The sequence below is a fragment of the Glycine max genome, chromosome 2, assembly GCF_000004515.6.
Source record: "Glycine max cultivar Williams 82 chromosome 2, Glycine_max_v4.0, whole genome shotgun sequence".
In the NCBI taxonomy this organism is placed as follows: Eukaryota; Viridiplantae; Streptophyta; class Magnoliopsida; order Fabales; family Fabaceae; genus Glycine; species Glycine max.
In genome coordinates, this window is record NC_016089.4 from 45,072,487 (window position 1) to 45,082,515 (window position 10,029).

A 10,029-nucleotide genomic window follows, 5' to 3' on the forward strand; every position below is an offset into this window, starting at 1 on the left:
CATTATTATTAATTCTTTTCAAAGAAATAACTTACCTCTTACTTGATATGCATTTGGAGCATCCTTAAAGACAATGAAATATTGAATTTAAAAGCTTTTTTTGGATGTTATTATATATATAAAAACTTCAGAAGATTTTTTTCCTCGTATGTATATATAACAATTCTTCCCTATATTTTTTTCTTATACAAGCATGATCTTAACTTCTCGATTTCTCTAAATATCTAATATAAAAAGAATCAAATTATTCCTAGAGTAACTCTAAGAAAATTACTCCTTATCATCATCATTATTTATTTTTTAAAATTTAATAATTAAAATTAATTACTCATTATAATAATAAGATTTTAAAAATAATGATAAAAATAAAAAATAACTCTCTTAAAATTACTTTTGAATAACTTGATCCCCTCATCTAATTTAGGTACATAAAAGGGTTTAGGTTAAACATGAAATTGGTGTATCAAACTAGAATTGTATTTTAGAAATATTATCTTAATTCAGTTAAAGTTGGGATTGTTTCATAAACATATTTTTGAGTTAAACTTCTATTCTATCTTAAGTACTATACTTATTTTCGTGCTCTAACAAAAGAATCTTATAGCATATTAGTTGTCAACGAAGACTATTATTGCACTTAGCTGAAAAGACAAAATCATGAATAACAGGGTAGCTTTTATTAGCTCTTTCGTAGTGCAATAAAGAATAGTTTCAACTCTTACGATGTGCCTCAACCACCACGATTACTTCATTATCAGTATTTGTTTTATTTAATATTTAAAGGTGAATCCTCATTTTTAAAGAAATAATAATACTTTTAAAATTGTAACTATAGTTTCTTCTTACCTTATTAAATTAAAATACAATAGTAAGAATGAAGAATCTCTGCTTAAATTTTCACCTTAATTAATTTATCGCAATCTCTATGCTTTGTATTTCATTGATAAGAATTAAGGAGTTTATTAGTTATTACTTTTTTACAAATTTATTAGTATTACTTTTAAGGGTTTTTCTGTTGCCCATGTAGAGACACATATTAATAACATTTATCATATTAATTAGATAAAAATCTTTTGGTGTACAAAAAATATTTTCACTTTCATGTATCATAAGTATAAAATGATGACAATTATTTTTCTCCAACTTTTTTTTATTTGAGTCTTTGATAAAGATGATAATGGGATGAGATAGATACAGGTAATAGTTCTTTCATACTCATCCATACTTAACAAGTATATGTAAAGTGAGTACTCGCGATTTTATATATATATTCACGGACACTAACAAATATTTGTAGATACTTGTTAAAATAAAATAAAAATGTTATGTAAAAATAAATAAATATTCTTGAGACATATATTTATATCAAAAATAATTTTATAACATATATTTATATTAAAAACAAATTAAAATGTTTTATTTTAAATATACTTAAGAATATTTAAATAGTTCTAAAGCGGGACATGCTATTCCAAATTAATGACTACAAAACATATATATCCTAATTTAACGAGGGTGAGAAAGAAATAAGTCTCTTATATCATTAGAATAATTTTATATTATATGTTCTTTCAATAATATAAATGCAAAATATTTGAATAAATTTCTGGTTGCCTGAGAAAATTTTTCATTAAAAACATTAAAAATTAAAAAATTATGCAACAATAAGACTTGATCTATTTTTTGTTTTATCAAAAATGTTTTTTAATAAAATTTAAAAATACTAGTTAATAATTAATGTAAAGTTGCTATTCTAAGAGTTTTATCATCTTCGACGTAAACGCTTTTAACCTTTTTTTTTCCTATACCTTTAACCTTTTCAATGAAACGAAAGGCGAAAGCAAAGGTGAAATGAGATTTCCGTTGGTAGAAATCTGTAGTAAAAAAATAGTAGTATTTCATTAAGGAAAAAAAAAAGACCAATTGCTCAAAAGGAAAATGGCCCATTACAAGAGGCAACGGAAAGGCTTAGTAGCTGCCTACTGGGATTTTTGCCCCTTAAATACATTTTTTTTTTTTTATGGTTGTGTATGGGATGAAGATTCAAAATTTTAAGAAATTTAAGATACATAAAAATTTAATTATATTAATTAATTTTTTTACAATATTTTGTTTAGAGAAAATGTTTATTTTTTTGTTTGAATTTTTTATTTTAAAAACTACTTTAATTTCATAATTTGTAAAGTTTTCTTTATGAATGTTTACTTTTAAAAATGCTTTAATATAAAATCTATTTTTGACTGCAATAAATGTTTATTTTAGTAATTGTTAGTGATTTACCATAAATGTTAGTCAAAACTTAAAAAATGAAAAGAAAGTAATTAGTAAAATAGAAAAATGTATTAAATGGAATGATTAATTATGCATTTTTTAGATAGCGAATAAATGCAAAATATATACTTTTTTTTAAAGGTACAAAATCATATACTAAGTACTTAGGATTTTTATTTTAACATAATTTTACGACTGTGAAAATGCTGTTTGATAAAAAAAAGACTGAAAAGAGTAAACAGTGATAATTTTTTATTACTAATAAATATGTAAATATATATTTTATTGCTAAAAAATATATTTATTTATAAATATGAATTAAGATTTAAGAGAGGTGTAAGAAAAGAAAAGTGGTGTAGAAAAAAGAGCCAAAGCAATGTGTAGAAAAGAGTGAGGGAGGGGAGAGATGTAATTGAGAAAAAAAAGAAGAAAAAAAGAGATATATGAAAGATGAGAAAGGGAGAATAGAGGAAAGAGAGATGAGAGTAGATATTCATACTAAGACAGAAAATAAAGAACTTAATTTGTTTCCGTTTTAAAAGATATTTAAATTATCTTTATTTCACTTTAAAAAAATCTTACAAGATATCCACCATTTTGAAAAATTGTCTAATTTTAATATTCAAACAAGTCATTTTACTACATACTAGTCTCAAATTCCGTTGAAAAAATAAACTTTCATCAAACTACACTACCAGTTAGTCAAACAGCAAAAAAAAAAAAAGTCCACTTTCCATTTTCTAAATAGCTAGCCTTAATTTTTTTTTTATATAAAAAAGAAAGAATTAATCAAAAAAAAAAGAAAAAAAAAACAAATATGACACTCCACATGCATAAAATTAGTTTTTTCCTGTACAGGAGATCCAGCTCGGAGGCCACGCTACGAATCAGAGGCATATTAAGTTTCATCTGGACCACTCCAACATGCGGGCCCGACTCCGAACCTTCCCCTTAAGAAAAATTAAAAAATGATTTTGTGGTTAAATTTATGAAATTATTTTATTATTAAATTATAATATTCAATGATTAGTTTTACAATAAATTAATATCTAATTTAATTATCTATTAAATCAATTTGTCATATTTTTGATCATCTAAATTTTCCATATTCCAGAGCAATGAATCACTTCCTCACGTTTTCTTTAAATCTGAAAATAAAACACCGGTCACCCGCGCGACACACCGGTCTCTCCTTGCACGTGAACGTACGCTACCACTTCCCCTCTGAAAAAAAACACCTTCGATTCTCTCTCATTTCTCTTTCTCGCAACAGAGGCTTTGCTATAATACGTGACACCCACCACCCACCACCCACCACCCTCCCCTCACGCCACTCACACCACTCTCTCTTGTTTTAGTTTTTAGTATTTACTTTTTATTTCCTCAGCACAGCAACACCTCAGTCCCATGTTGTTTCATGTTTGTTCCCCCATGGCGCCAATTCCCTAACCAACCACGACATCAATACCACCACCAAGCACGTTCAGAGCTTTTGGGTTCGAGTCCGATATATGCAGCTGTCTTAAATACTTGGACTAGAATTAAACTAGATTACCTCGGACGACTTGAACCACTAAAATGAAGTCCGCGCGAGTCAAAGAAGCGATTCTGTTAGTGTTTATGTTTACTATCTTAACCATTGCAGGTTCGGATCTAGCTTCGGACAGAGCCGGGTTATTGTTACTCCGAAGCGCGGTGGGGGGACGCACTTTGTTATGGAACGCCACCCAAACAAGCCCTTGTTCGTGGACCGGCGTGGTCTGCGCCAGCGGGAGAGTAATCATGCTGCGTCTTCCCGCGATGGGTCTCTCCGGTTCGCTTCCCTCCGGTTTGGGCAACCTCACCGAACTGCAGACGCTCTCTCTCCGGTTCAACGCGCTAACCGGACAAATCCCCGATGATTTCGCTAACCTGAAAGCTCTCCGTAACCTCTATCTACAGGGAAACTTCTTCTCCGGCCAAGTCTCCGATTCGGTGTTCGCGTTGCAGAATCTCGTGAGGTTGAATTTAGGTAACAACAATTTCAGCGGCGAGATTTCGCCAAAGTTCAATAGCCTCACTCGTTTGGCCACTCTTTATCTCGAACGCAACAATTTCACTGGTTCGATCCCTGACCTCGATGCTCCGCCGCTCGATCAGTTTAATGTGTCGTTTAATTCGCTAACCGGATCCATTCCGAACCGGTTTTCGCGTCTGGACCGAACCGCTTTTCTCGGAAACTCGCTGCTCTGCGGGAAGCCTTTGCAGCTTTGCCCCGGAACTGAGGAGAAGAAGGGTAAACTATCCGGTGGCGCCATTGCGGGCATTGTGATTGGTTCCGTGGTTGGTGTGTTGTTGATTCTGTTGCTTTTGTTCTTTTTGTGTAGAAAAAATAATAGGAAAAATGAGAATGAAACTTTGCCACCTGAGAAGCGTGTTGTGGAAGGTGAAGTGGTGTCTCGTGAGAGTGGCGGGAATTCAGGTTCGGCAGTGGCGGGTTCGGTGGAGAAGAGTGAGATTCGGAGTAGTAGTGGTGGTGGTGCCGGAGATAATAAGAGTTTGGTGTTTTTTGGGAATGTGAGTAGAGTGTTTAGTTTGGATGAGCTGTTGAGGGCTTCAGCTGAAGTTTTAGGGAAAGGCACGTTTGGGACGACTTATAAGGCGACGATGGAGATGGGGGCGAGTGTGGCAGTGAAGAGGTTGAAGGATGTTACTGCAACAGAGAAGGAATTCAGGGAGAAGATTGAGCAAGTGGGGAAGATGGTTCATCACAACTTGGTCTCACTAAGGGGCTATTACTTTAGCAGGGATGAGAAGCTGGTTGTGTATGACTACATGCCTATGGGAAGCTTATCTGCTCTCTTACATGGTAATTGGTACCCCCATCTTTCATGCTTGGTTGTTGTTGTTTTTGGACAATAGTGTCTTCTCTTTTTTCTCTGTCTTTGTGCTAATTGCTTTCGTTTCTAATTCAGGTGAATGAATGATTGTGGTTGTTCTTGTGTCTACTCCATGTTATCTCTTTGGGTGACTACTTGTTGTTTTTATGTTTCTCTATGCTTTTGTTGTTGTTTCTTGTTCAGTTTTGTAATGTACTGTCATGGCCTAGTTTTCAGTTCTGCTAACTGTCTTGTCTAGAGTGTGCCTTCATTTTATCACATTTTCTGCTTGTCGGATTTTGGTTTACTTTTTCTGAGTTAAAAGGGTTTGGTTTAGTGACAAAATTGATGTTTGATATTCTAGTTTGGATATATAATGGACGCCAATGCATACTTGCACTAGATTATGTCCAAGGGAGAGAGAATCTTGTATCAAGAGTGAAGTCTGGTGTCTAAAAAATAATCTGAGAAAGCTGAAGTTTTTTGCCTCTTAATTAGGTCTTCAGCTGATCCTCAATGTTCTAATGGAAAATTTGTCGTCAGTAAATGTTTTCTTTCAGGATTGTACTTTCTAACACTTAAAAAGTTATTTTGTAGTAATGTTGACTATGTAAGGCTCCAGGATTTAGTGATTGGTTGTTAAATTCTTCTTCACTTGTGAAATGTAGTCTGAGGCTCAAAGGCTCTACTTCTGATGAAATGAAAAATGTAGGCTGCATTTGGTAATTTGTAGTTGAATGAAACTGCAATGAATTTGAATTGGGATGCAATTTTTTTTTAATTTGGATGCTATGAAGTCAAGCACCATGATCTGACATTTTAGTCTTATATATGTTTCTGTTTTTGTTGTTATAGCAAATGGTGGAGTAGGGAGGACTCCACTGAATTGGGAAACAAGGTCTGCCATTGCCCTTGGTGCTGCTCGTGGGATTGCATACATTCATTCGCATGGCCCAACATCCTCCCATGGAAACATCAAGTCATCGAATATCCTTCTCACCAAAACTTTTGAAGCTCGTGTCTCTGACTTTGGCCTTGCTTACCTTGCTCTCCCAACCTCTACACCAAACCGTGTGTCTGGTTACCGTGCGCCAGAGGTCACTGATGCACGCAAGATATCCCAAAAGGCCGATGTCTATAGCTTTGGTATCATGCTTTTGGAGCTGCTTACAGGGAAGGCTCCTACTCATTCTTCACTAACTGAGGAAGGGGTGGACCTCCCAAGATGGGTCCAATCTGTGGTTCAAGATGAGTGGAACACTGAGGTATTTGACATGGAGCTTCTAAGGTACCAAAATGTTGAGGAGGAAATGGTCAAGCTTTTGCAGCTTGCCCTTGAATGTACCGCTCAATATCCTGACAAGAGACCTTCAATGGATGTGGTGGCAAGCAAGATTGAGGAAATTTGTCATCCTAGTTTAGAGAAAGAGGAAGGGAAGAACCATGATTTTAAAGATGCTGATAATGGATTTTCCCAACAGTACTATTCTGTTGACTCGGGTGTGTCACAAGCTTGAATACAGAATTGAAGAAAGACCCCTTATATCATCATTAGCCACACCCAAGCTTGAATATAGAATTGAAGAAATACCTCATTATTTCATCGTTGGCCTGTTTTTGGTATGCATATTACACAAGTGTTGTTTGTTTGTTTGTTTATTCATTTGAGGAATTATAGAAAACCAGCTGTGTATGTCCTTTGTCTTACACTCTTACTACCTTTTTTTCTCCTTAGATTTTGTTATTCTGAATCTTTGTTGGGGGTTTCTATTCCCCACTATATTTACTACTTCAGTTTTAGAGGATTATTATGCGTGAATTTGTGAATAATTTGTTTGAATATATCTACATTGTTTCTCCCTCCTATTTTTAGTCGGATTGCGTTGTGTCTAGCAGTGAGGTAAAGTCATATATTCTGGCCTATAGTTTTTCAATAACTGTGTGCCTAAGGTGGTGAGGGATCGAGGTAGCTCTGCATAATAATGTCAAAACACATTTCTTCCAATTTGGAGGTTTCATTGACGCTAATGCTAAGAAGAAAAGAATCAGTTTCTGTGATGATCCAAAGTTGTTTTTCTTCAAACAATCTTAACTACTCACCCATCACATTAAGAGGTATAATTAAAAATACGAATCAGCTTTTTTGAAGTGACAGCTAAGGTTCAAACTCGTTAAGATAAAACTAAAGAGTATATCTCTCTAGGTTATTATTAGGCAGTCTATGTTGACAAAACAAAAGTTCATCGTGAAATTATTTTTTATTCAACTAATTTTTTGTTTGAAATACAAAATACAAGTAAATTCAAGAAAAGCAGAGCATGTAAATATGTAAGGATATAACGAGGACAATGAAATTTAAATGTAGGATCTCATAATTAAATAACTTAATGACATTTGAAAAGGCATGAATCACCATATACCAAGTTAAATTTCAAATCTCAATTAAAAATGATATATATTATTGCATTAACAAATTTAATTGGTACTGATAGTGGAGTCCAATAGAAAGACCTAATCTCATATAACACGATGAATTAAAATTTAAAATTTGATTGAAAGAGATATTCACATTTAATGTTTAATAGTGTCTCAAATAAAATTGTTTCAAAAAGAAAATGTTTATGAAAAAAATTATTAGGTTAAAAATATTTTAAAATATATTTTTAAAGAAGTATTACTTGCTTTCTTTTAAAATATTTTTGAAAGATTTTGTATAATAATTGGAAAGTTGTTAAATGTGTTTTAATTCCTAAATATACTATTATATACACCATCCTGTTTTGGCTGTGTTCTATTCTTGGGCAACATCTTTGTATCTTCAAATTCTAAGATAAATCTTGGCCAAAAGAAAAGAAAAGAAAAAAACAATTATAATACATCAACACCCGACCTCAGACCATGATAGAGATAGAATTTTCTGCTCAGTGCTTTCCTTTTAAGGCATTTGTTCTTGTTCTTGGGAAGTTGACATATTCTTTGTTGCACACGTTTTTGAGTGACAAAGAGCATTTATGCTTTTAAATTTTTACCACTGCCAAAAAAAAAAGTGCATTTAATTGCATACGAAAATGTTTTATTATGCTTCTTTTGCTTTTTGATTCAACTTCAGTTTGTTGAAACTTAGTTGTAAAGATTCTAAAGAATTATGCTTTCCAACTTATAATCTAAAATTATGCCATCCGAGAAGAAAAAGAGAAAAAGACAGATAAAAGTGAAATCTGGCTTCGCTTCTGATGCAATTTTGATTTGTTGAAACTGAGTTGTTTCAGTTAGTTTGGAAAGTGATTATCTGAGTTTAGTGCTATCAAATACTTCACCACATGCTTCTACACATGTTATTTTAGTAGAGCATGACATAAGAATTAAGGCTGTAGTGGAGGAGGTTGGGAATATAATGTCAGGAATTCGAATTTCAATACGCAAAAGAAAAATAAATTAGGTTAGATAAAGATGAAAAAAGTGGGTCAAAAATTCATATGGTATTTATCCAAGTATGCATGGTTATATGTAGCATTTGAATTTTTTTTTTAATCTTATTTTTCTATTTAATAACATTCACCGTCAGAAGACTAGGTTCCATCTACAAAATATTCAATTGAAAATTAAATTTTTGCTGGATAAGCTTGAAATTATTTTAGGCACGTTGAGTCTCAATTTCAAAGGGACCGTAAGGTCTGAAGTAGTTAACTGTCAGTCTTGGAAGCAAATGTCTTACTCCATGAACTGGACCCTTAATCCACTACGGCCGAATAAATACTTATATAAGAAAAATTAAGAAAAATATAATTCTTATCAATAAACTAAAATTAATTTATGTATAACAGTATAAGTCGACTTATACAAGTTATCTCAATTTACTTTCTCCACAAGTTTATTTAGTCAAACCAACTTATAAATTATTAAATTAACTTGTTAAACACACTATATTATACACTAGACAGAAAACCTAGGTGATGCACGGAAATTGTGAAGGGACTAATTTTTTGTCTGTAAAAAAAATATTGATAATTTTGTCAATTTCTTATATCTTTTAAAAAAAATACTATAAAAAGAAAAGAAAACAAAGAAATGAGCATTTCCTGTTTCATATTATGAGCCAATGGTTATCTACAAATGTAGACAAATATTTTCTTTTAATTTTAATTCAAATGCTCCATTCTTTCAAAGAAAAAAAAAAGTTATATACCAACAATGTAAATTTTTTTACATAAATCATTCAATTTATAATAATAATAATAATAATAATAATAATAATAATAATAATAATAAGTTTGTTAAATTTTAAAATGATCATCTTAAAATAATTCAAAACAATAATTTATGACTAAATGATATTATAAAATAATTTTATACACGTCTTTGTACCCTTAGTACATAAACATTAAATTTTTTTTCAAAAATAATCTTTTCACGAAGACATGATTTCACTAAAAAAATATGTAATAAAAATATATTTCTATTGTGTAAGAAATGCAAACCTGTCATTCCACTATATAGTTTTACAAAATATCAGAAATTGAGTTTAATTGGCTTGATCTTAAATGAAACTAGCATATAAGTTGATAAAATGATAGTTCGTACTAACTTGAATGATATCCGGTATAGTACTTTCTATTTAAGAATGATTTTTTTCTAAAACGTGGTCTCAACAGTTTAGCATAAAATATTATTCACACTCCCAAAGTTATTCAACACACCTCCCTTTCCTTTTTTATATTTGTTATTTTCTAAAATGCCCTTTTATTCATACCTCTCCCTAATTATCCAAGATGTTGGGATGGAGGTATCCTGATATAGATCAGGACTATGTGACTGAATTTGGCTAAAATATATGGCACAAAACTCTGCCGAGGATGGCTTTATAACTAATTCTGATCATTACAATACAGACTACATTCGG

At 31.8% G+C, this 10,029-nt stretch overlaps 1 protein-coding gene across 1 annotated transcript; it reads left to right on the forward strand.

The window, feature by feature from the left end:
• The first annotated feature begins 3,448 nt into the window (after positions 1-3,448).
• Positions 3,449-6,971, forward strand: LOC100801103 (probable inactive receptor kinase At1g48480). The gene is made up of 2 exons (XM_041008726.1): positions 3,449-5,119; positions 5,985-6,971. Exons 1-2 carry the CDS (start codon positions 3,850-3,852, stop codon positions 6,644-6,646), a joined length of 1,932 nt encoding a protein of 643 aa, XP_040864660.1. The 5' UTR covers positions 3,449-3,849; the 3' UTR covers positions 6,647-6,971.
• Positions 6,972-10,029: the final 3,058 nt, after the last annotated feature.

Coding starts and splice junctions, on each gene's coding strand:
- LOC100801103 (XM_041008726.1), top strand. CDS start 3,850: ATGAAGTCCGCGCGAGTCAAAGAAGCGATTCTGTTAGTGTTTATGTTT. Junction 5,120..5,984: donor CTTATCTGCTCTCTTACATG/GTAATTGGTACC, acceptor TTGTTGTTATAG/CAAATGGTGGAGTAGGGAGG.